At 40.2% G+C, this 26,968-nt stretch overlaps 1 protein-coding gene across 3 annotated transcripts in view; it reads right to left on the reverse strand.

The window, feature by feature from the left end:
- Positions 1–26,968, reverse strand: part of vps13b (vacuolar protein sorting 13 homolog B) — a 318,686-nt gene that overhangs the window by 109,216 nt on the left and 182,502 nt on the right. For 2 of the 3 annotated variants that reach the window (XR_002874967.1, XM_023964361.1), the window contains exons 28-31: positions 24,553–24,694; positions 21,635–21,892; positions 21,336–21,492; positions 20,510–20,621 (exon numbers count right to left, since the gene is read on the reverse strand). Coding sequence is in view for 2 of the 3 variants with exons in the window: in XM_023964361.1 (XP_023820129.1) it covers positions 20,510–20,621; positions 21,336–21,492; positions 21,635–21,892; positions 24,553–24,694 (669 nt within the window). In the remaining variant the exon portion in view is untranslated. Of the gene's footprint in view, positions 1–20,509; positions 20,622–21,335; positions 21,493–21,634; positions 21,893–24,552; positions 24,695–25,484; positions 25,552–26,968 lie in introns of all 3 variants that reach the window. The other variant, XM_023964362.1, reaches the window with a different exon arrangement.

Here is a 26,968-nt window from a genome sequence, read left to right on the forward strand (position 1 = left end):
AAGGCAAAAATATCATCACCCGTCCTTGTTCAGCCCAGCAGCATTAATATATTTCCACTCTGATTTCTAACAGAAGCCTGCTATTCATTATCCTGATTGTACTTTAAAGACACTCATACTTGACCAATTTTGTTATATTTACAAAAGATCTTATTTCTATATACAACACAGGACAGGGTTAGAATGCCACTCTCTCCATAGCGGGGAGTTAAGAGAAACAAAAAGGCCCTCTTCTTGCTCAGACTTTGTCTAAAAAACACTCACTATTTCCACTTTGATTTCAACATATCTCTATTACAGGACTCATTCATCTCCTGTAAGTTTACATGTCAAGTGAAGCTACGGTGCTGTAAACACGCTCTGTGAGAGACACATCCGGGAACTTGCTCCCATGATAGCCTGCTAAAGCTGTCCGTGTGATCAGTGGAATTGATGCGCTCCTCATCAAACTATTTAGAATGTCAATGTTGCATCAGACAATGAAAAGGCTTCATCTGGCTTCAGTGGGATGTGTGCATTTCCTGGTTTCCTCATTGGCTAAGTGCATTGCTTACATACTATTATAATGTCCAGGCCACCAGAAATACCAGTTTGCTTCAATCCGAGTTTGAAAAAACGTCTCCCAAAGCAATAACTGTCATATACCCTTGGCTGTACATTAACCAGGGTGTTGATGCAAATTCATTCTTAAATTTCAGCCTGAAGAACTCTGCAGTTTGTCCTGGCTAACAGCACAACAAGGGCCATTTATTGAAATGCACAGATGTTGTACTCATCCCCACTGCTTCTGTTCTGCTTTGCCTTACACGCATGCACGCTCACACGCATGAACATGCAGACTTCACTTGGTCTGTTTAGCCTTAAGTGCGCTCCTCTGTGCCGTTTGCTCACATGTAGCTCTGAGCACAGAACATTCCTGTATAGGAGGGACAGCAATTCAAAGGCTTTTCTTTAGAGCACTGACTTAATGGAATGCTTAAAACATCAGCTCCATCTGCAATGGATCTACAGAGAAGGCACCTCGGACTCTCATTTGAGAACAAATAAAGTTCTAGCGACTGATGAAAATTGCTGACAGGTTTGTGTGTGTGCTGCTCCAGCAAAACATCTACAGCAAGAGTTCTAGAGGTTGTTGCTGGTACCTCCAGGAAGCAAGTGTTCTCCATAGAGCAAAGCTACAATCTTCCTGTTTGTGAAATAAGCTTCTGTTTTTGCAAAGAGGAGTTTGTATGAAACATTTCGGTTTAAGTCAAGGTCGTCTGATGCGGAGCTGTGACAGAAACGCCTCGCCGAATATCCCAGATTGAAACCATATTTGAGTCCCCGCCGAGAGTTTTCCCAATGACGTCATCCCACTGTCATGTTCATTTGAGCGCTCTTATCTTAAACAAATCGCTCAACACATGTGCAGAATGGGTTATTCAAAACTGAATCACGTTGGAAAATGGTGAGGACATACAATGAGCTAGCCTTTCATCACTTCACCTGTTTTTCATGACATTCAAATGGATCGCCATCTTAAAAAGGTTAACAGTGAATGTTAAAGAACAGTGAGGAAAACAACAGCATTCGTGGTTTCAATGGTTAATATCTGAAACGCAAACATTAGAACTGAAAGGAACATGTTTGTCCACAGAGGAGAACGAATTATGCTGCACTTCACATGCTTTGTAATGAAAGGTCCTCAAAGCATCTGCACTGATTCAGTCCTCCACATGTAGAGTTCATGCTGCTGCACGGAGGGTTTTATAGAGCTGTAAAATTAGGCTCATTTTACAGATCCAGCAGCACGAACCACTACTGGTTTTTTCTATTTAATATTAGGTGGTCTCTTGTTACCAGGCCGATTCAGACTAGTATAAGGAGATTGAGATTCACATTTTTAACCTTTGAAATTAAACCTGTTGGCACAACACTTTGAAGTTAATTCTTTGCTGTTTACAGGAATTATCACAATCTGACAAATGTTTAAAGCAGCAGGATTACATGTCATGGTCAGAACCTTGTTTGGATAAAGAATAAAATTTTCATAAACAGAGTCAGGGATATGACGGCCATGTTTGATTAGGTTAACCCATGCTGCAGGTTGAGCAGACAGGCTGAACTAACATGTAATCAGATAGCCAAAACAGTAGGTTCTTCTCATTAACATTTTCCTTGACCTTAAATCACATTGGATCGTCAGTCAAACAGCTTTTCCAGCAAACAAAAGGCAGAACTACACTAAACACATACAACACAACAGCTTGCTGTTAGCTGCTCCCACGTTATGAAAGGAAAAACCTGTGTCCAAACCACATACACAGATGAAGGCAGGCCGCGGTCCACCCCCAGGTCTGCAGGGCGGCTTGCTTTCTCATGAGTGTCCAAACATTCATGTCAGGAAGGAAATGCACATAAAATAATGACAATAATCTGGGGTGCACATGCTTCCCCTACAAGCTAATACTTCCTCCGTTGTAAATGACTGCAAACTCTGTGTTTATATACACAGGTTTTAGTGCCTGAGACACTAAAGCTTCTGCAGAACTGCCTTTGGGAAACCTTATTTAGAGGCTGTAGGCTTAGAGGCTGGCGCACAGAGACAGCAGTGACGTTTGACGTGGACATTACAACAGAAGTTACTTTTTTTGCACAAAAAAATGTGGTTCTTTGTTTATTATCCCTGACAAATCAATGCATCCCCAAATCGAAGCAAGACCAATAGGGGTGGGTTGTTGGTTTATCAGTTTCTGAAAAGCTTTTCAGGTATTTTTTATAGAAATGTAAAAGGAAACCGTGGACATGTGTTATTCCTTTATGAGAGAAGGAAGTGAGTTGTGCTTTAGTGTCTTCCTTTTCTCTCATCTTTCATGACTGATGAGCTGTTTTTTGTTTTCTCTTCTCTCCTGGAAGTCAGCATTTTGGTACAGAGACTTCACAGCAGCGAGGAGGAAGTGGCCCCTCCAGGCCAGGCTCCTGACAAACCACAAATCCAAACAGACAGTGCTGTAAAAATACAGCATTCGAATAACAGAATGCCAAAACTTCTGACCACCATGCTGACATCTAAACAGCTGCAGGCACTGAAAACGTTTGATGGGCAAAAAGGACAGAAAGGATCAGATTGGAAAAAGGAGCTAAAGTATAATAAGTTGCAAGGGGAAGGGGATCAAAAGCATAAAAACAGATCTTAAGAAGTTTTTCTTTGAGCTGAAGACTGGTTTTATTAGAGGGAAAAGAGATCAGAGGAATGTCATGCCAACATAAAAGCTCCAAACTGTTTGAATGGAAGACAGAGTTGAGGCCGTGCAGATGTTTGAAAAACAACTGGACAGAAAAGCAACTCGTGTCATACGAGCCTGCAGGGACCGACAAAGAAACGAGATAAAAAAACGATAAAGGAAGGAAAAGAACAAGCAGTGCTTCTGTTCAGTAGGCAATCTGTGCAGAATACAGTCCAGGTGTAAAGAATTAGAGGAGATGGCACATCAAACAGAGCTGTGCTGCTTCTGTCCTGTAGCCCTGATGGGAGGAAACGCTCTACAGCACTGAACGGGATGATCAGAGAGAGGCAGGCCAGAGGGAGCAACAAGAGGCTAAAAAAGAAAAAAGGAGGAAGCATGCAGATGTAGAAAATGTTCAAAAACATCCTGCAGAGACAAGAGGATTTGGTAGATTCAGGAGCATGTGTGGAAACAGGCAACATGGAAGAGATCTGAGGGAGTTTGATAGATTCAGTTTCATAGATTGAAAAAACAAAAGAAAAGCTGAACCATCCCGTTACGGGAGAGCTTCAGACGTATGATCTGAAGCCAGTTTGAGGCTCTGTCGTTCTTTTGCTATTAAAGGTTGAGTTTGGTACAATAAATCAATCTGTGTATGAACATTGACAAACGGACAGAGATGAGACAAAGGTACATTTAATAATAATAATGGATTGGATTTATCTGCACATTTCCAGACGTTCTAAGTGCGTAGCTGCCAGTTCGTGCCTACGGCCCCTCTGACCATCAACGGGACATTCATACACAATCACACACCAGTGGACCCACACTGGAGGCAGGGAGGGTGAAGTGTCTTGCCCAAGGACACAACAACGGTTAACTGGGGGAGCGGGGATCGAACCGCTGACCCTTTGATCATTGGACGACCTGCTCAACCTCCTGAGCCACTGCCGCCCCCTTTAGACATTTTCAGTCTGAAAGATGAAATTCTCAAAGAACCACTTTGATCATTTTTTGAACTACGGTAAAAGTGTTTCCAGTGTACTTTTAATTATGATTATTTCGTTTTTAACCGTCCTTACAGGTGGGCTTTGTTTGTCTGCAGGTACCTGTACAGAGCACACAGGTGGCCCACACAAAATATCAAGGTCATAGACCATTTGATGAGCCCAGAGAGTGAAAATGTTCATGCACATTTTTTTTCTGGGCATGCTGAGGTTGAGAGGTCATTGTCCCACCATGATCATCTTTTGATCTATTTTAAACGTGTTCTCAGTTGTCTTTTAATACTAATTATGCTGTTTTGACCAAAAATCAAAAAAGTGGTGTCATTTTCTAGGACATGAGTTGTGAGCAGGAGCGTTGGCGCAGAACAACCCCTTCCTCCCTGCTCATTACTGACAGCTATCTTTTTACCCGCTCTGTACTGCTAGCTTACAGCCCCTCACACCTCCAACCTAACATTACCGGAGCAACAAAATGGCCAACAATATCGGAGCCATCCAGCCCTACAGTTTAGATCCAGATTCCAGCTCAGACGAGGAAAACAAAGACGGTCATGCATGCATTTGTCTGCAGGTGGATGATCAGAATGGAGCGCAGCAGGAACCTTGTGGCCCATCCAGAGTATTTTCTATGTCACTAATAGGCTCTTTTTCCAACTGCATTTCTTAGTCTGCTCCTGATTCACAACAATTTGACTAAAGAAATATTCATGCAGTTTTGAGCTTAATTTTCTGCCACAATAACATGTTAAAGACACAAATTTTTATTATATTGGGTCTTTAAAATACTGAAGAGAAACATTAAGGCATATGTACGTTCTCTTGGGTTCTCTCTTGGGTTCCATTGGGTTCTCTTTTCTTAAGCTCTGTTATTTCTCTTTTACTTGTGCTTGTTTTTGTGTGTTTTATTTTGAGGGGCTTATTTATTATTTTACTTCATGTGTGGGGTTTGTTTTTATTGTATTCTTGTTTGTTTTTTATGGAAAGCACCTTGAGCTGTCTGTTTGACATGAAAGGTGCTTTATAAATAAAATTAATTTGAATTTGAATTTGAATTAAGAACTATATAAATATTTTAAATCCATGTTAAAATCTTGATCCTGCATCCTAAAGTAGTCATGTGAGCAGATTGGGTTGTGGGAGGAATGGTCTGAATGTGTTTCCAATGGAGAAAGTGTTTGCGCAGCTATATATTTCTCCGTACATATTGTTATGTGTGAATCTTTCATCTCCTTTTGCTCCATGTGAAACATGTGCCTGGATCATCCCCAAAACTTCCCAGTGCATCCTCAGAATGGAAAAAAGCACTTCACTGTTACCAATATTGTGCTATTACCAGGCTGCACGTAATGCCTTGAAGAAAAAAACAAATCCTGTCAAAAATCTTTAACTGTCGTTTGAGCTGTGAGAAGAAAAGATGGAAAAAAAATTGGTGGGGGCACCGTGATGTTTTAAACATAGGCTCTTCATCACTCGGAAGGAATGGAGGCTGGTTTTGCCAACATTTTACTTCAGCAGAGGCATATGGAGCAAGGCATATCTGCTTGAGTTAATAGGTTGTGTGCCAGATACATGTGTGTAACAAGAGCTGCGCAATGATATATCGACACGGGCTGTGATTGGAGAGCTGTTGTGCCTTTGTGTTTGCATGTGTGGGATAAATTATGGAAAAAAAAGAAAGGGACCACCACAGTAGAATTGTCTACAAGGTGGCTGCACTTTTCCCTCAAAAGTAGCCAAAAAAAAAAAGCAAACCCTAATGAAATTCTCATACTCACCCCGCTGCAAACCTGCTCAACTGAACCAATAATAATCAAACTAAAACTGAAAGCTCACCAGAAGAGGAGGACTGACAAAGAGAAACTTTTGATCATCACAGGGACAAAGATTCAGACCTAAATGACTTTCTATACAAGGCAAAGAGGGACTAAAAGCGAAAACAGAAGACCCTGCTTCCTTCTCAATGACAAATAAATGCCTTCAGGTCTCTTAAAGATCAAAATTTGATCAAATAAAAAGTGCATTAAACGCAACATTGGTCCTTAACTAAAAAAAACGGAAAATCTTACAGCTTCAAAGTTTAGGGAAAAAGATAGAAGAGATGGACAACAGTTCTCCTTTTACAACATACAACATTCTAAACCTTTTGTTTTTAGGTTTTCAAACTGTATAGTATAGAATAGAAAAAAATACAATAGACTTTATGATCAGCTGTCAGCAGCAGTTAAAATGTCTGTGTGGTCCATCAGCAGAAGTGAATAATAGCAGCAATAGTGAATGAAAAAAATAAAAAGAACAACGTTAGAAACAACGAGGCAATTAGAAAAAAAAAAGAAAACGCAAAAGACATCAAAATAAAAGAAACAGGACACAAAAATAACAAAAATGGTTAAAAGACAAAAATCCACTTCTGGGGCGAATACTGAGCGATACCAGAGGAAACGTGGGCTAAAAAAGTTGTTGGGAGGCTCGAGCCGCAGCATGTGTAGGCGCTGCCATCTTTGTATCTTTTTTAGTGGATCCAAGTCAGTTAGTTGAAGATTTGGTCCAAAAAACAAAAATGTGCAATCTCTTTGTCATAAGGACTTTCGTTAAGGGTAAAAATGCTTAATACCTCTGAGAGAATTCTTTTACAGAGTCTGGTGAGTTAGAATTGTTGACATGCAGTATAGTCAAAACAGTGAATATGTACAATTATCAAATATTTTATCACTAAACAAGCAAAGCTTGTAAGACTTTCCTGAAATAAAACTTAAAAAATTTCAGAAAGCACTTTTTATTAAGTTATCTTAAAAGCAGATAAATACCAATAATGAATGCATGAACTCAAAAACATCATTTGTATTCATAAAGTACACAGCTTTCAGGAAATCCACTACAAACAGGGAAAAACAGCGAGGGGAGCCCACTACAGAACCAGCCTTTGATTCCTCCAAGTTTGGTTAGGCCTCCTGGGGTTGTAATGAGCCTCTTGTTACACAAGCATTAGGCAATTATGCCACTGGTTTCTACTGGGCTTTCAGGAGCCACAGAAAAGCCTGTGGCTTCTCACAGGGACATCTGAAATGACTGACACATTCTTTTCTTTATTGACGTTTTCTTTATCTTCTCTTCTAAACATCATCTGTGTTCTGTAACTACAGTGCATAACCCTCCTCTTTAGCAAACACCTAGTATACACTTGTAGTAGGAGGACTAGATTTCATGGGTCACCTTTTAATGCTAAATTACAAGAAACTCCCCAAAATGCTTCAGTAAGGTGAATACAATTAAAAAAAATACTGTACTATGACGTTAACTGCATATCTATTCTGGATAGTGTCACTGAAACTGAGTTGTAGATATTAGTGACAGGACTATGGTGTAACTTCACACAAATCATTAGGGCTATCAACGACTAGTTATGTAAGACCTGAAGCTAACTGTATGACTCAAGCTCGGTTGTGTCTGTCAAAACCCTGGGAGGCAAAAGAAAATGAGTCAAAGCAGAGACACGAGCACTACAAATGCATTCTCCAGCCGTCCATCTGAGACCGTCACTTCTGACCGAATGAGCAGTCAGAGCCTCAGACGGCCGTGCAGGATGCCTGAACATCAACATGCCACAAGCAGGGAGATCACTTCATAAAAACACACGTCTGGCCATCAACTGCTACATACACAAACTCTTTGATGGACACGAAGCGTGTATTTTGCCTCCTGTAGCTGTAAGCAGAGCTTTAAAGGTTTATTCTTAGTACCCTGATATCCTGTGTGAGGATGAGCCATACACACACACACGGATGCACACCGCTACAGCACAGGGCCTTGTGGTCGCGTGGTCAACCCAAGGCTCAGGCTCTTTGATATAGGAAGGAGGACGGCTCAGGGGTGAAGCCGTCTGCTGCCGTCAGCATGTTCACTGCCCTGACTGACAACAGCAGGCCAAACATAAAACACGTTTCCGCAAACTTCAGAAATGGGGCTCATCTTTGAAACCCGAAGCTCCAAATTTCTTCAGACAGACTCAAAACAAATGAAATTCACCGCCAAAAGGATATGCTAAAAAAAAATAAGGTCATTTTAAGAAATCTGGGTCTTTCAGTTTCTTCTTGAATAAATTATCTGGTTTAACTGTGTTTCATTCATGTGAGCAATTGCTCTTCAATACTCCTGGATCTTTAAATTTGACCAGGGAGGCACCTATTAAACAGCCACTGATTAGGACATAATCATGCTTTTATATAGTATTGTGTAGCTGGTATATAGTCTAAACAAAGCCCATCTCTTAAAGAACAATTAAGACAAATTAGAAGTAATGCAAATATGAATACAATAATCATTTTAAACAATTAATATATTTTAGTTTTAATGTCACAAGTGCAGTAAAAAAACAGATGTTTTACACTTAGCAAAAACATTTATGCTTATGGTGTTTTGCTGTTGTAAATGCAAAAAGAAAAAAATCTAAAACACTGCATAGAACTGCAGAAGATTTCAAGTTAAAGATCTTTGGATTCCCGCTTCCCCTGGGGGAACAGTAAGCTGCAGACACAGCCATGCTTGGGAACCATTTGTCGGTTTAATCCTCCAATCCAACCCTTTAATGCTGAGAGTCAAGCGGGGAGGCATTGGGTCCCAATTTTAGAGTCTTTGGTATGGCTTGACTGTGGATTTGAACTCACAACCTTCCAGTCTCAGAGAAGACATCCTTCTTTGAGTTATTCCCAAAATCCTTTCAGGAAAGGATTTTCTGAATGACTTCTGTGAGAGTTAAAAGGATCAATAGAATCTACAACGCTGGGTTGAGTCGGTACACTTAGGGAACAAGTTGGGTGGCATTTGGCTTCTGACAATAACGCTATTTAAAAAAAGACACACAGAAGCAAGACCACTATTTACGAATAATTTTCAGGAATATGCAGCTTTGTAAGCTTCAGACTCTGTGGTGACTTTGAACCCCCATTTATTTTCACTCAAGCACAGAAAAAGGGATTTCATTCGTGTGACCTTCTTGAAGAGTCATCTTTTCTGAACCACAGTCATGCACATCAAGGTTCATGGGAATCCAAGCCACAGTTCTCAGTCATTTCCTACAATGAGCATTTTCAGTGGTCTGTCACCTCTTGAAACACTGGGGTACTTAGTAATTGACATGAATCCATGCTCTACGATACAAGTCATAGTTTTAAAGAGCAGCATTAATATCCAAAAGGCCATTGCACCAACAGAGAGACGGAAAATAAGTAGCGGTTCAGCCGTTTCCCTCTGTGGTCACTTCTAATATTTCCTTTTCCATCTCCTTTACCGTTTTTTGCACAGCACAATGTCATATGTGTAAAACGTTCACAAAAGCGGGAGCGGGGCTCAGGCTGGGTTCTCTCCCTCCTAATCTCCCTAAACCTCTAACTGCAAGCCAAGGAATACAAGTGTTGTGGTACAATCTTCTCACAAAGCGCAGGGGCCTGAGAATAACATCACAGAGGCCACAGAAATTTATGGAATGAACCACAAGCTGTACACAGAAGTCAGTAGACACCACAACACAGCACACATGAAGCTGCACACAGAGTACAAGAAACAGCCAGCTAAAGAGGAGATCTGCGGACTCAACGATGACAGATAAGGGAATTAAAGCAAGATAAAGATGCTACTTTTCCCCGTTTTAAAGAGGAGACATGTTGCATTAATGTTTCAACATCTCTGTGTTCTGTCACTGATGCTTTACATGCATTTACATTCACAATCACTTTGGGTTCAATTAAACTCACCAGGGGGTGAGGAAAGAGCTTCTGCATGTGCTACTAGTACATTAAACTATGTTTGCTGTTAACAAAAAAGGTAATGAAAGACAGCACACCTAATAGAGTTCTGAAAAAAGTGATTGAGTTCAAGAGCATCCTCTAAACAATCTATAAGATTCCTAAACTAAAAATGTATCAATTTTTAAAGTCAGTACCAAGGGCAATGCATCCATGTCCTCAAGAGGCTGTTTTTGAAAATAAAAGTAACTGGAGCCAGATCAGTTCACCGGGTCACCACTGGGTGTTGTTCCCCATTCACTTTAAAGGTAAAACAGCTGGACTTTACGCAGAAATACACACTCCTACAGCCTGGTTTCAAAAAACCCTTTCTCTTCTGTGGTTCTATTTGTCTTCCAAAATGGGTCAGTTTTATGTACGTTGTGGTTTAGTTTTCTGTTTGAGTTTAACTTACTTTCAAATGGAGGAAAGATTGATAGATTGACTACTGTACTGTCAGCTGGAGAACAGTCTCTTTGGGTTTGTTCCAACACCTGAAAAGCCTCTTTATTGAGCCGGGTCACACAAAAATGCACAGTTTTGATGTGCAACTGTAAACACAACATCCCAAAGCGTCCTTTCTAAATGTATCAAATATAACTTGATAACATTTACAAACTAAATGTTAGAGTATTATTAAGGAAAAACACTACAGTGCCCATTAAGGCACAAAACAGACACATAACCTAAAATATGTCCAACTATAAATAAAGGAAAGCAGCTCTTCTGCAAACGAATAAACGTTGATGTCTTTCCATTGTACTCTTTTCCTTTCAGACCGAGTACCACACTTTTTCCAATATAAATACAACTTTGTTAAAACAAATTTTACAGTGCAGCTTGATTTGAGACACAAGAACAGTGAATCTAAATGTTAAAGATCCAATTCACAAAAGGAAATCTGAACTATAAACCAACAAACTAAAAAAAGGAACATGCACCCATTGAGTTTTATCCTTTTTTTTTCTCTTTGTAGCTTTAGAACCAGTCCACAAAAACCAAAAGTGTCCCTGTTTTCTTAATATGTGCAATAAGGCAAAAGTTGACCAATGGATTGGGCAACAAAAAGGTTCATCTTTGGCTCAAGACTCCAGCACCTCTCCTTGTCTTACCTGTGTTGTAACACTTTTTAATGTGGTCGCAGCAGCGCTTGTATCTACCAGTATTACACTTTAGCTTCTTTTTTAACATGGACCCTCTTCTCTAGAGTCCAAATAACAGCATTTTTGTAATGTGTAGATATCTGGCTTTTAATCTAAACACATATTTGCTACCTTTATCATATTTGAGACGTGTAAGTCATTTAAGTATTTATTTTACAATGACGTAGTGTGAATTAAGACATCATTCAGATAGTTGGGTTTAAAGATCTACAAAAAACCAATCCACCAGCTTTAACGTGGCTGTCTTGTTCTCTGAACTATTTCTGTTAGAACACAGTTTTACTTTTGCACAGTCGTATAGGCAAACCAAACTTTCTAACATTAAAAGCAATAACCAATGCAAACACACACCTTCACACATCTCAAAACAGAACAGGCTAGAGAAAAATGAACATTCTCATTAAAAGGCAGCAAGAGTAAAATCTTCCTATGCTCGCCAACAAACATGGGCTATGTCCTCATGAGCCTTTGCAAAGTCCACTCCCTGTCTCATCTGTCGGACTCTAAACATAAATTGCAGGGCAAATTTTAATAATAGAGGTTATATGATTTACTCTGGGCAGTGTCCTCTCACATTTGAAAGCAAACTGATGTTGTATTAATCTTAAGTGTCAAGACAAAGAGAAATATGTCCACTGAGTTTACCAGCACCAGGTGTTTCATTTGCTGGAATGACAAAAGGCAGTGTTTACACTGGCTGACCCCCAATCTCAGCTTGTTTTATCTTCCTTTCTTATTAGATGAGAGGGAGAACGTGGATGGACATCTCTAGTGAAAGAGCAGAAAAAGAAGTGTTGCTAAATGAAGAGCGAGACAAAGGGAACTGAATGATTTATAGCAGATCAAACTCCGATCAACTCAAATGGAAGTCTTCTCTCCTCCAGATTAAAGAATGACTAAACTACTTTGAGTGTGTTGGTTCGACTGAACAGTACTGTTAATGAAACCTTCCATGCTGTCTTACCAACTTACTTCAATTTAGCCACAGCGTGCGACTGATGTAAGTCAGTCAGAATGCCCCTCATGACTCAGTGCAGACACCATGTTTCCATCTCTTTTCACTACCATCGAATAACTATGGTGGTTCTTCAGCACACACTCTGCTTTATGGTTGTAAAACAGCATTTTCCTTTCTTCGATGTCTTCAAAATACTATTCTGAGAGCGACGGATGTGCAAACGGTACAATCTCCATGTTTCAATCAGCCTTAATTAGCTTTAGACACGTAGGTTCATTGGTGAAAGCAACCACCGATTTTAATTGCTCCCCCTCAGAGTACCTACACTGCAGACTGGCAAAACAGAAAGAAAGTCTGGGTTTAATATGACCTTGCTTGGTTATTATTCAACAAACTGAACTTATAACTTAATAAATATCAGCCACTGCGATGCCAAAAACATGACCAAATACAATGGCTGTGGAGTCATAACGTGTGCAGAAGGTCGTGGATTCGCTTTTCCCATTCATGCACTCATTTCACCCCAGCTGTCATCAACAAGAGTTTCAAAATCACAGGATCATTATTACGTTTTCATTTCATTCATTTTTTTTTTCCTACGGCATGTATGAATTTAAATGGTAATATGGCCATAGGTATAGGCTATTGGTGGGCGGGGTCACAATACCAGCGCCAAGTGATTGTAGCCTTTCCTAATGACGGCATAGGTGAAAAAAGATCATCGTGAGAAGTGATGATTACTCAAACCGATTTTTCTGTTTTCGAATCAGAAAAATTCAGACAACTGATCAAGTGCTTAATGTTGACACACCCCGCGTGCCGCTGTCTTTCCCTCCGCATATGCCAACCGTGGGTCGTGTGGCCACAGAAAGCAAAGACCAAATGGAAAAGAGGAACAAACATTACAACTTAAGATAATTGATGATTTCCATGTACTTATTTAATCTGAGTATTATGTAAGTCTTTGACAGGCTCCACAGACACCCAGGTGTTTGGTAAAATATATTCTAACTAATACCTTCTTATTAAAAATGTATCATATCTATGCTTAATCAAAAGTTTAGAGTAAAAAAAACATATATATTTTACTTGATTACATGATTATAAACTCATACAAGAAGACCCCTCTACATATTTTACATTTCAAAAGACTCTTAATGTGGTAGAATAACTAACATTACTCTGTGCTCCTAAAAGAAGTTTATTATGGATCAGCAGCACGATTTCAAAGAAACCCACGAGCAGGTCCTGAATATCTCTGTGTGTGGCCCAAGGAGCTCCTTTTAGCTGCCACAGCAAAGTGAAGCCAGAGTAGTTTGACTGGTGTAAACAAACCGGCAAATGGGGCACTTGGTAGCCAACTAGAGTGAGTGATGGAGCAAGTGTGCGCTGAAGCATCTAATGAATTGTTTACTGTAATACAGCTGTTTATGGGTAAAAGAGAGCTGAGGAAATACCAAAAAACAAAGCAAATGGTAGGACAAAAATGCTGAATTTCAAAGAAAAGGAAGACAACCTCACACCTCATGATTAGATATGATTTAACACTGATCCTGTTACTGCACAGCAGCAGTCCAGAGCACTTCATTAACTGACGCACAGGCTGTCGACTGCAACCAACAATTAGTGTTTCTGAAGTGTTATGGGATGGTAGCTTGTCAAACAGTGAGTAACTTTACACTGCTGTAATTACTCATTTCTTCCGATCAGGAAGTTTTGTCGTTTTCATATCAGTGCCAACAAACCATTCCATCATTTAAAGTCCCACTTCGGTCATCTTTTGATCTATTTTCAAACTGTTCCCAGTGGTCTTTTGATTGGGATTATGCTGTTTTTAGGCAAAATCTAAAAAGCTGTCGCTGTCTTGGACTCTCTGCAGAGCGGCAGGAGTTCATTACACATTTCTTACCCCTGACCCAACATTACCAGTGCAACAAAAATCGAGAGCAATATTGGAGCAATTCAGCTGTACAGTTTTGAACCAGATACCAGCTCAGACCAGGAGAAAGATCTACTCATCTGTAAGTGGATGCATCAGAATGGAGTGGAGCAGGGAGCTTGTGGCTTGCCGATTGTAGCTTCTACATCACTGCCACAAGATTTTTCAAACAGCATTTTTTGTCTCCTCCTGATTTACAGCAATCTGAATAAAGAAAAACTAAGAAATGTTATTTTAATCTTAATTTACCATTATATGTCCTTCATTGTCAGAAAAATGCTTAGAGACCATGTTAAAGACACCAAAAACACAGTTCTTAAGTATTTTAGATCCAGCTACTTATATTTTAAATGTTAAAATAAAGACATTTGGTAAAATGTGACCACCTTCAGTAGTTTTTCTGTGTTAGAATTGTGTTTTTTTTAGACAAGCTTTAATTTCATTTGTTGTCCTGAAATCTTTTGACCAGCTTTAGTGTTCAGATCCTCAAAAAGATCCTCTTCCGAGCATGTTCCTGGTTGTTTTATGGCCTAGCGCACTCACTCACAACTACCTATGGGCTCTAACTTTGAGACTCAAATAAAAACAGACAAGGTCTTGGCTTTGGGATTCTGTGTATCTGTGTTAAGGAAGATTCCCATCACAACCACTTATTAGGACGTATGTGCGGGTTGAACTAGGCAGTCGTTCAACAGCAATAATGAGGTGGCTTGGTGACCACAGTCAACTGGGAGTGGGATCTGTCTAACCATCACCGAAGCAACAGAAAGGAAAACCAAGACGGGACGGAAATAACAAATAGAGACAGAGGGAAGGAAGAAGCTTCACAGAGCAGAAGGTAAGCGTATGGAAAAAAGCTGCAGCCAAGAAAAAAAGGACCACAATATAGGTGCGAGAGAAACCAGGAAGTTATCAATTAATAAAACAGAGAAACTCAAATGGAGCTTTGACTTTTGACTGGGAGCAGAACGGTCCAGAACTTGTTCTCTGTGTCTGAAAGGGCAGCTCCTTCAATGCTAGTTCATCCCCACCATTGTAAGCTTGTTTTTCTAGAAATCCTCCACACATCCCTATAAGATGTAAGGCCTGTGAAGCACAATGGCAGCATCGACTAACCAAAGCAGGAGAACCGATAAGGGCAAAAAAATGAAAAACACACAAAAGGTAGAACAAATAAACCAAAAGACAAAGCAGAGCAATAAAAATAGATGCAGACATTATGAAATGAGATGTTCTCACTGAGATGAGAACATTTCTGGAGGACAAAATGTCTTGAGTGAAAGTTAGTCGGTAGCCTTTTTTCAAAGAACTGAGGGGAACAGAGACTTATTACGCCAACCTAGGTCTGTATCACCACCTTCTATGACATTGCTATAGAAACTCAGTCAAAACAAAAAGCAAAAAAAAAAAAAAAGTCATTTGTGGCTGTGGCTCGGAGACTCTGCGGGAATCTGAGGCTGTCATGAAGGTGTGGGATGACTGGAAATGAGGAGAGTATTTTTAGACACAAATTAACTTGAATGAACACAAACAGACACAAGGTCACATGCATCCAACGTCTTTAAACTTTCTACAAATGGAAATGTAACTTTAAAAAAAGAATCAAACAGGTATACATTAAGATATCTTGAAGATTTGTTCCCCCTTTTATTCATTTGGGGCAAACGGGTGACCTGGTGGGCAACATATTATATTTGAGTTCCTATTAAACCTGTTTTTAGGTTCTTTCATTCCTAAGGTAAATGTGACGTATGTAATCAGGGTCGGGGACATAAAAGCCTTGGCTTCACCCGATACCTTTTTCGGTTATTTTTGTTCAATGTTTATGTTGACATTGTTCAGTGTCATCAATGTTTATGCTGATGTTTTAAGTTTGTGTGTTTAACATAACTGAAATAAATGTCTGTCTCTCTTTAAATCTCTTTTCCCTTTATGGAATCTTATCTATAAAATATTTTGTGCGTCACTGTTTGGTCTGGGGGTCTGAGGATGGAGGAAACTGTGTGTGTTTAACTTGTTGCGTTTTTTTGTGTTTGTTTTTATTACATGTGCTTGCTATTGGTTTTTAAGTGTGAAACATGCTTTTATTTTGTGAAGCATTTGTTTTTAAATTATGAGAAGTGTTTTATAAAGTTTGATTTGATTCACAACATGTATACACAAAAAGTGATGACTAAAGCATCATTTAAAAGGCACCTCTCTATATAAGGGCTTTCTAATGGTCTGTGAGGGACAGAAATATGGAATTCATGCTTGTTTGCAGTAGTCTGTGTTGGCTGCTAAACCGTGGAATCTGTTGCCACCAGCAATTAGAAAGAGCGTTTTAAAACGCTCTTGGAGAGTTTTAAAATAATTGTTCCTCCATTTTAGCGTTTTAGCATTAGCCCTGGTTTAAATCTCTTTAAAATTGGTTTAATGCTTTTTATTCTTTTCTATTTTTGTCTTTACAATGTTTTAATTCGCTTCTATGCTTTTTATTTTATTCCATTTATGTCTCTACGATGCTTAATTTGTGTTTATGCTTTTAATTCTTTTATGTTTTGCTCTCTATGCTCTCAGCACTTTAGGTCTCCTTGGCTGGTGGTGGAAGGTGCTTTATAAATAAATAAATGATGACGATGATGAGATCATTATTAAATTTCTGCACTTTTATACGCATAAATTCTATAAAAAAAATCATACAATGTGATTTCCTAGATTATTTTTTACATTTTGACCCTCCCAGTCAGTTTCTATTTATTTATTAACATTATAGACCAAACTTTTCAACAGTAACAACTTGCAGAATCTGTAAGTGCTAAATACTTTTTTTGTGAACACTGTAAATGTTCACAAAGTGTTTTTTTTTGGAGTAAAATTGATCCTATCACTCTGAGGCCCTCAAGCCAGCCAGTCTGACTCTAATAACTCAGTCTTTACAAAGTTCTTCAACAATTGGTTTTAATTTTCCCTTTCATACAAGGCTATTCAGTTCTGTTCATCCTGCTAAGTCAAAAAAGAAAAGAAACAGGCAAAAAGTGGGGGCAGCAAGTAAAAGATGTGAGGTTTTAAAGAGGCCCAAACCACAAGAAAGCCAGGGCTGTGTGCATGCTGGACATTCCCCAGGCAGGTGCTCATGAAGTTGGAAAAAAAAAACCTCATGGTGTTTCAAGACAGGAAAATGATTTCAGCTGTGTCAATTGACAGCGGCCTTGTAGCAGAAGATGAAGAGGGAGAAACAAGGAGAGCCTGCAGTTCTGTCATAACATCAGCTCAACATAAAATATGCTGTGGCCCAGTATGGTCTACAAAACAAATTCAACAGGATATAGGAGTAATTACTTCCAAATACATTTTGACATCAGATTAGCATTCTAGTAAAGCGAGGCCTTGTTGGAGCTCCTTTGAAGAAATCAACGGTTAATGAATACCCCTTTGGAGTTGACCGGCTGAAAAATGCATTCAGAAGCTCAGAGTGTCTCAGAAACAGAGAGTGAAGCTGCATCCCATAATGCTGCGTCACAGATGTTTACATATGATTCCTATTTTAGCCTTCAGTCTCTTCCCCTCTGAAGTCGAGTCTTCTAGGGTGGCATTACAGTAAATTTTGGGTTTAGACACCGTGAGGCAATCATTTCATCAACAGTAGACAATAAAAGCATAGCTGCTTAGATCAGATGTTTAATTATAACAACGCATACAATTAGCGGTGCACTTAAAAAGAATGGCAGCAAATGGCTACTGGGACTAAGCCATATTTCTCACTGAAGCCACAGTTGGTTATAGACCGTAAACACACTTTGGCTTGGATAATGACAGACTCTCCCTGGGTCTTTCCATAAGCAACCTGGGGGAGAATATGCAGTCAGATTTTTCATAGATAAAGCTTAAATCTGTGCCTTGGTAATGGCATGCTGGCAGATTTCTGATCTCAGGGTTATCAGCCATGATTAAGATGTTTGATGCATCCAAAAATGGAGAGTACATGTGAACGAGGAAGGTGGTGAGGATAATTCCTGGTTAGGAATGGAAGATAGTGGTTCAACCTAAATCATGGGTTTTCATTGCAAAGAGGGAAGTGGTGACTCTTGGCTTCTGTGCGCTGCAGTTCGTAATGACGCGGCAAAAGTGAGTTTGGACAACCTGGCAAGTTGCTGGTAGGACATGACTTTGAATAAATCTATAGATTTCTGTGCATGTCTGTACTCTGAAAAGGGGACGCAAGAACAAATTCCCAAAAGGGGTTTGTTTCTATGTGTTGTATGTCTATGTCTGCATGCACCAGCTGTGCTGTCAGGCAGCTCATGTCTGCAGGGATCAGGGTGGAGCATTTCATGATCAGAAGTCTGTATGAGCAGATGTGGGCACCATGGCCACAGAGCATCCATTCCTCTAACAACCAGGGGCAGAAAGCTGAGCAGAAATTACATGGATGGTCTAAATGGTTCTTGGGGTGAAAGTCTGAGAAAAACTCCAGATTATTTTCCATCTCCATAAGATCATCAATTATCTCATGTCAGGATAACAACATGGCAATCATACCAGCAAAACACATTTAAGGAAGATTTCCTTGGAAACAGAGCTGTATTGCTCCACTGGCTTGTATCATAACAAGCATCAAACATGTCAGTATGGTGAGAAGCTTCAAAAATAAACAAAAATACACAACCTTTTCCACCACAACAGCAGCTATGGATACTAATCACTACCATTCTTGTTCCAAAACATCAGAGTAAATCGCATTGTCATAGAGACAACGTGGAAATAAAAGGAACATGGGCACTGACCCAGGCGTTTCTCCCAGTCTTAGCCTGGACCACCTCTGCTTCTCTGCTCCATGCAATAACCCTGAATCTGACACTCTAACCTGAAAGCAGCAATGAAGACTTAAGTGGCCCCTCCTCTCCTTTTGTCATCCACTTTTCTTTTTCTCCGTTTCACATCGGCTTACATCTCACTTGCAGCTGCACAAAGCATTAGGCATGCCTTTTATCTCCCTCATTACATATGTTTGCCAGCTTCATATCTGCCCAAATGCTCTCCCCTTCACACACGCATACGCTCTGTGGGGCTGTGGTTTTCTGGCAGCTATGACACAATCCAGATTCTTGCTGCTTATAGCAAAGAAATGTGTTTTGTGCCGAACTATTTCCCCCCAAAGTCCAGATTTTCTTGCCTTGCAGCTTTGATCCACATGGCACAGAGGGCTTGTGTCAACAGTCTAGTGTTTCAGCTGTAAGGCCTGCCAGACCCCCACAGTGTCACTCATTACTCAGTTTGGAGCAACAGTTTAGCCACTATGAGGTGCTATTACTCTCAATCGTCACCCAATGCTCGCTCAGAATGGGGAGGTTGCGCCAAAAATATTTGAATGAATTCTGCTGATTCAGTTAGAACATTTGAGTCGACTTTAGATGAAACTGGAACCACTTCTTGGCTTTGTTGTAGAGGATGAGGATTTTCATGCAATAATTACTACTAATAATCTGAATTTTGTGCGGGCATGCAGGTGGCCCGCACAAAATAAAGATTTTTTTCTACGGCCATGCTGCGGGTGACAGGTCGTAATAAATACTTAGGCAACGTGCAAGGGTAAGTAAGGGTGAAGTAGGTTAGATGCAGGCCTGCAGACTCTGCTTAGCGCTGTTCCAGCTGTTTGTGCATTACTTGCGCACACAGCCTGACGGTTTGGTAATATCCGAATTCTTCCTCTACCCCTGTGGCTTTTCCCCATCCTTACATTTAGCCCTCCAAACAGAGAGGTAAGGAAAAATAATGTCTTCCAATTCTAACATTACTACCGCTCGATGACGTCATCAATATTCGCCGGTCATCTACGTTGGCGAGGAGCTGCCAGCACTCTGCAAATACATAACTTTGGTTTTATAACTTAAAAACAACATGAATAAACAAAAAGTCATTATTTAAGTTTAAATGTAAACTTCTGTGCTTCAGAGCACACCCACGTGAAGAAATGCGTGGATCACATTCTTGGCAGAGGGATAGCTCGCCCTGTTGCTATGGCTACCCCTTAAAAGAACACGTTTGGACACCACTACAGCTCCAAATGCCCCCACAATTGGAGCAATAGGGAGGAGCCAGAGGGATGAGGGAAGAATTTGGATTCAGCCTTAGAATTTAGGAAATTAGACGGAGTGTGGCTTGTGTGGACATCCAACAGGCGTCCTATGGGTGCTGACATATCGAACGACTAGAGTGCAGCGTAAGGACACCAAACAACAGCATCACCTGTAAGCCATAAGTATGTGTAACTCCCATCAAACTTACAAATACTTCACGATACACTTACCACAGATCATGGAAATGGTTCGTTTGACAACGGCTTTAGGTTAAATAAGAGTTCACCTTGTGTTGAAAAACTACAAGCCATTGTAGATGGAGACGTCTGTAGCAGCTTTGCTTTCTTACATATAATTACATTGTAGACCACGCACTCAGCAGAAAAATTGGTTTCCTTACTGGTAGATGTCTTTTCTCAGCACAGTCCGGGTCAGTGGATTGTCCGCCTGAGGTGCCATGCTGAGAGAACCCAGTTTCAAAACAAGGGTGTTTTCTTTCTTCTCACTGGGATCTAAGACAAACGCAAACCGGTTATCTCATTGGGCAATGTTGCCGATTATTGCAGACTCTTTTGGTAAACAATTGACAGCAAGAGTGAGCAGATATGCAGCACATTAAACAGACAAGATGTGACAAATCATTATTTGTAGATCATTTTTATGTTATTATAAATTAAAAATCTGTCTGATCTAAAAATCTATTACAAGCCATATTAACACAGCCTGTTTGCTGCATCTTTGAACCCTTATTTTCTGCTCTCCTGTTGCCTTGTTATAGATTAGAATGTCCAAAATCTATACAAATTCATGTAAGGTAACAAGAGGGAAAAAACATTCAATGAATTGATTCAAGACTGCTATCAGCTAATTTATTTCACAACCCTGGTTCCCAGTGCGGAGGGACTCTCAGCTCTGAAATAGGAATTGTTTTTTTTGGGGGTATTTGCACCAATATGTGAAAATAGAACAGAAATAATATGAATAATATTTTCTCCTGTTAAAACATTAATTTACTGTTGTCACATTTTCATTTTTAGTAGCTGTTGAAACACCTTCTTACCTCATAACACAGTAAAAACTCAAGCAACTAACCTTTAAAGACAATACAGGTGCAGAAAGAAGTAAATATATTACTAAGCCTGATTACTTTAATTTATTTCTGTCTATGATGGACATAGCCATTTATGTCACCAGATTTTCTCGACTACAAGAGATCAGAGTTTAACCTGGGAAAGAGGGTTTGTCTTGCATTCCATGGCAGAAGACCCTGATCACACTGGTGTTGATGTAAATGAGAGGTAAACTTCGAGAGGACAAAGCGTGGCTTCTCATTGGCTGACCCGCTGATTTCCCATACTCTTTGCAGCGCCGTGGTACTGTAACCTGCACAGAAACCAAGGTGAACATTGCTAATCAGCTTGATCTGACTGACAACGATTGTTGTTTAGGTTTATAATAAAGTGAAGAAGATAAAACCAGCTTAAATCACATTAGAAGTTGTTGGGGAGACTTTCCATTTCCATACCTGGAAAACTCCTGCTGCAGTGGCCAGTAAGGGAAAGGAGAGAACGACATCGAAGGGCTGGGCAGTCAGCAGGATCTCCCTCAGGTACTGAGGTGAGCTGTCCAGCAGAGGATCAGCGGCGGCGGTCACGCCGCTGCGTGACGGCCGCTCTGGCCGTGTGATGAGTTTGTGACGGACATTTTTAGTGACGGCCTGAGTGTAGGTGATTGACAGGAAGCCGTGTTGCTGATGAGAGCCCTCCAGAACTTTGGCTGCCGTCTGACCGTCGGTCACAAAGAACAAAAAAACAGACTCATGAGGACTACAACAGACATCACTGCAGCAAGTGTTCTTCATCTCCTGGGTTTTCCTTCTGATAAAGACCTAGGTTTTGTTTAAGGTGAGATCATTCACTCAACACATCATTTGTATTTGATATCTTGAAAATCTGAGGTTTTCTTTCTGTTTAAATAAAAGGAATTCACTTCACCCAAACAAAACTAATAACTTCTGCTGGCCTGGCTTCTGGAGTTAGCTCTTTTTTAAATGCACCTCAACCAAACAATATTAACTCAAAAGGAAGGCCAGATGAAGTTTTGAAGCCTAAAAACATGTACCGTATTTTTCGGATTATAAACTGCATTTTTTTTGCATGGTTTGGCTGGGGTTGCAACTTATATGCAACTTATACCAGCTCAGTGGCCTGAGCTGGAAGGTCGTGGGTTCAACCCAGGACGAGTCATACTAATGACTCTAAAAATGGGACCCAATGCCTCCCTGCTTGACACTCAGCATTAAGGGGTTGTATTGGGGGGTTAGGCCACCAAATGGTTCCCAAATGCGGCTGTGTCTGCAGCTCACCGCTCCCCCAGGGGAAACAAATTTCGCACACCTAGGTGTGGGACTTTAACTTTAACGTCCTTTTTATTTTTCCACTAACAACAACTAAAGGGCACTGTAGGTGTGTATCAGTAATTACCACTCAGTCTGATCCGTGGGTGAAGTCCAAAACAAACACTGAGGAGAATCTGATCATTCTCCTCCTAAACTTTAAGATATTTTTCTTATTTTTGGTAAGACGACAGTAAAAGTTTCTCTAGTTTTGTTCTTTTTATTTCCCTCTTCACTAATACGGGACAGCAAGTTGTCAAACTGGGTCACAGAGGGACGGACGTACCGCTGAAAGCGGCCGTCATTCAGACGCAGCTCCTGCAGCAGATGGTGAACCTCACCGTTCAGACAAGTTGGTGCCCAGACATTGTTAGTCGCCACCTGAACTTTTACAAGATTTCAGAGTTGTAGCACCTTTTATTGTAACTTTAGAATGTGAATAAACAGTTCAGTGAGCAACATGAGCTTAAACTGTTTAAAAATGTGTTTAGATTTGTAAAACTGTTAGATATTTTACATCTGAGCTTTAGCTCCAGTGTTTACATTCCGTCAACAACCGTAACTTTTCAACTCTTAATGCGATCAACATGGATCAGTGTATGCTGTTGTAGAGAAAAGCGGCTTTGTGCAGGGATGCAATACTTTCCATTAGTAATGTGCTGTTTATCGGTGAAAAGCTGCTTTAACGTGTTGCTTACAGGCCCAAAGCCGCTTTTCTCTGTGGATCAGCAGATTCATATTAACCCTTGTGCTATCTTAGATGACCCCACCCTCACATTGATGTGTTCTTCCTACCATGACAAAGATGGATAAAGGTGGAAAGATTTCATGTAATCCATGGACACCAGTGAAGATCACAAATCATTGAAGAAAAAAGGTTCAGAGCACTGTCTAGTGGGTCTAGATGACCCAACTCCCAATGTTAAAGTACCTTGACTAGCACAAGGGATAATCATGTAAAGAGTTACGGTACTTAAAAGGGCATAGTAGGTTTTGACAGACATCTCCGGATTAAAGGATTATATCTTAAAACGGAAAAAAAACGTAACTGTTAGGGTCACCAGTTAATTTCTTTTTTTTAATGCGAAAATAATGCATTTTTCGACCAAAATGGGAGACGTGATGTAAATTTCTGGTTCTGGACTTCAGGTTCTGGTAAATGATGTTTGGGCACCATCTTGTTGTCTGCAGCCAAGTCCTCTTGGTACATGGAGACGTGCTGATGCTTTATGTAGAGCTCTTCAAAATAAATCAATCTGATCTCTTAACGTCATTTGTGTCTTCCATGCATTGACTATATATATAGATATATACAGATATACAGTCGGTGCTTCCGTGTAGCGATAAGGCTAAAAACTTTGGACTGCAACTCCTCACACAGAGGCCTGGAACAAGCATCAAAGAATCGGATTTGATGTGTGGATTGGGTTCGGTGTGAACACAGCATCATGCCAAGCTTGGTGGAGTTGTTCAGAAAGCGTTGCACTTTTCTTCCAAGAGTGTGACTTATACTCCAGTGCAACCTGTATTGGATTTTTCGTCGTTAACATGCATTTTTTGGCTGGTGCGCGTTATAATCTAGAGTGACTTGTAATCCGAAAAATACGGTAAGTGAAATTTTTGCTTCTGAACGGTACTTTTGCAAGAATTAACTAATCTGTCCACTGTATCAAAACTAACTTGCCTAAAAATATCCAACTTAAATGATTATTAATTAATTTTTTAAATATTCTAAATAGTCTCTGAAAATAACCAATCTATATATTTTAAGCTTTTGCAATCAACCTGCAAACATCCAGCAGAAGTGGACTTCTTTTTTTGAATAAAGCATTTTTAAAGAATTTTAAAACAAAACGACCAATCGTTTTTGATTTCAGAAGGAGGTTCCATAGTGGCAATGTGTTCCATAACAATTAGCATAAGTACTCCATCTAAGGGAATACAAAAATGTTGGAGACCCCTTTTTTTCAGCAGCACAAAGATTTCATTTAAGCCACTGCTGATGGATGTTAAACAGTCAACATAAAAAAGAGGAGCTGGATTCTTACAGGAGGGAAAAAGCCAGAGAAGTGGCTAAAAGATTCTTGCTTGCTGACGGGTCGAACCAGCACAGTGCGTCTGTTCAGCTTGTCAGTGCAAGAAAGGACCACTCCTCCACAGCTGCCCGAGCTCTGAACACCCTCCTCCATACTGGAGGTGATGAGAGGGAAGGAGATGAAAGAGAAAAGGCATGAAGGAGAAGGATGAAGAGGAGCACATGTAGGGGGCAGGAAGGACAGATATAAGGATTAAGATGAAAAAAAGATTCAATGGGAGGAGAAGCCAAACAAGCATGATATGAGATGATTTTGGTAAGGTTAGAGAAAGTAAACCAATCAAAACGAAGGAGAGCTTCAATCAGTGGAAATGTTGAAAATGGTTTTATACCAACCCATCATCAGAAGCATCAACGTGAGGCATATTCTGAAGAACAATATGCAGGGGCAATTTGAACTTTTGAACTTTCAAAACAAAAATGCTGAACAAAAACCAAACTTCATTTTTTGTAAATTTATTTCATTTTCTTCAGTCTTGAACTTGACGACTCAAAACTGTTGTGATGTTCATTTTCTGGGTGTCAGTATAAAACCATGATCAAATACGATTTCTTTTTTAACAAAAGAGTGTCACATCCCCTCCATCACACAAAGATGTATTTCCCCAAATATCACCTGCTTGAGAGTTCAGTCACTTATTGACAGGACAGACAGGTTGTTATTTGCTGCAAACACAGTCAGATCACTTTTCTGATTAGGGTGCCCAAAGATAACTTAAATTAATAAGCGTACATATTGTTTAGTCTCTTTTTGCTGCTCAGTTTTCCTGTCTGTCCAGCAAAAGCAGAGAAGAAGGACCTCGATTAGGAGCAGCAATGAGCCAAGGGATAGTTTCTGAAGGGCTACGGTCTCTAAAGCTCCTCTGTGAGGCGCAGGAGTCTCACCACAGATGTCTCTTTGCACTGCAGAATGAGTCCTTCAAAGTGACCAGAGTGCCAGCTGTGTCCTGGCCTGGAGAGACACGCAGGGCCAGGTTTACAATGACATCAGACACTAAGAGTGTGCTGTGCCAGAGTGGACGACCTAGAATCATATCTAATGGAATGTCCGCCAGAGTCTGTAAGGCTTTTATAAAAGTATTAGGACCCTGAAAACCTTTTTCTTACCCCAGGATCTGGTCATTCTTAAGATACTTATTTTCCATGTATTTTTCTGTCACTTCAAAAGAAGTTACAGCGAGGGTGGACAGGGTTATGAATCAGAGCAGAGCTTCAAACACCTGAAATGAGTCCATATATGTTAAAGATGGCTACACCGAGTATCTGAAGAATGTCTCTGTGACCGTCTCACCAACTCGTTGCTTTCATGTTCATCCTAAATGAGATTCTTGCTGCAAGTGACTCCTACAGCTGAAAGGGATGCACGCCCATTTAATTTGTATTCCCTGTGCGACTCTTCCATCATTTTTCATCCTAACTCCACCCTTTTTTGTTCTTAAAACACTGTGATACAATCAGGAATTTCATATATATATCGTCCCGCCCTGTCTAATGTTTCATTAATTTCTCAGCAGTGACATACTACAGCTAGGAGCAGAAAGACTTTTTCCATGTCGACTCTGATCTAATCTTCTTCTCTGCACACAAATAACCTGGCCTGGTTGATGAAATACCAAACAATTATCTGTTCAGACAATCAATGATGAAGCTCTTATTCTGGAGTCCACTTGCTGTGGGCTCTCCTGTGAAGGATGGAGATTAGAGTGGGCCTGGAGCCCAGAGGTCATTCTCTGCCTCAACAGCCTGCATAGTAACCTGACTTAAAAAATGAAGAGTGGCCTGCTGCCAGAACTGTTGTTGTTAAGATTGGGTTTAGAACATGATGTCAAATAACATTTTGTGACCTAGAAAATAAGAAAATTGGCAATTTATGCATTTAAAAAAGCACTGGGGTCTAGTAGAGCGATTAGGGTTGGCGCCGATGGAGCAATTGGACACACCTGTGGAAAACAGAGCAGAGATCATCGATACACAGCATTTTCACACTTCCCGCTGACATGGTCTTGGCTTGGGTTGGATTCTGTGCTGTATAAAACACACGACTTGATGAAATCATAATTTAACCAACCACAGCAAAACACGGAGGTCTGATGTAAGTAAGACAGCTGGGTTTGAAGCCAAGACGAAGGCTTCAGTCTGACTTCAGCTGATACAGAGTGGTTTGAACACCTGGCAGGAATGATATAAAACTATTATCAAGCTAGTTTAGCATGCTATCATGAACCTAAATGTATTTATAATTAAAAAAAGCTAATTTCTAACACATGTGCACAGAGGCCCTGTGACGCTGCTGTCAAAGTCTGACTCGGTCAGAACCAGACCCTCAAGAAAATATGTACTCAAGCGCTCAGGCATAAAAAGACACACAA

This window comes from Oryzias latipes, chromosome 16, assembly GCF_002234675.1.
Source record: "Oryzias latipes chromosome 16, ASM223467v1".
Classification (NCBI taxonomy): Eukaryota; Metazoa; Chordata; class Actinopteri; order Beloniformes; family Adrianichthyidae; genus Oryzias; species Oryzias latipes.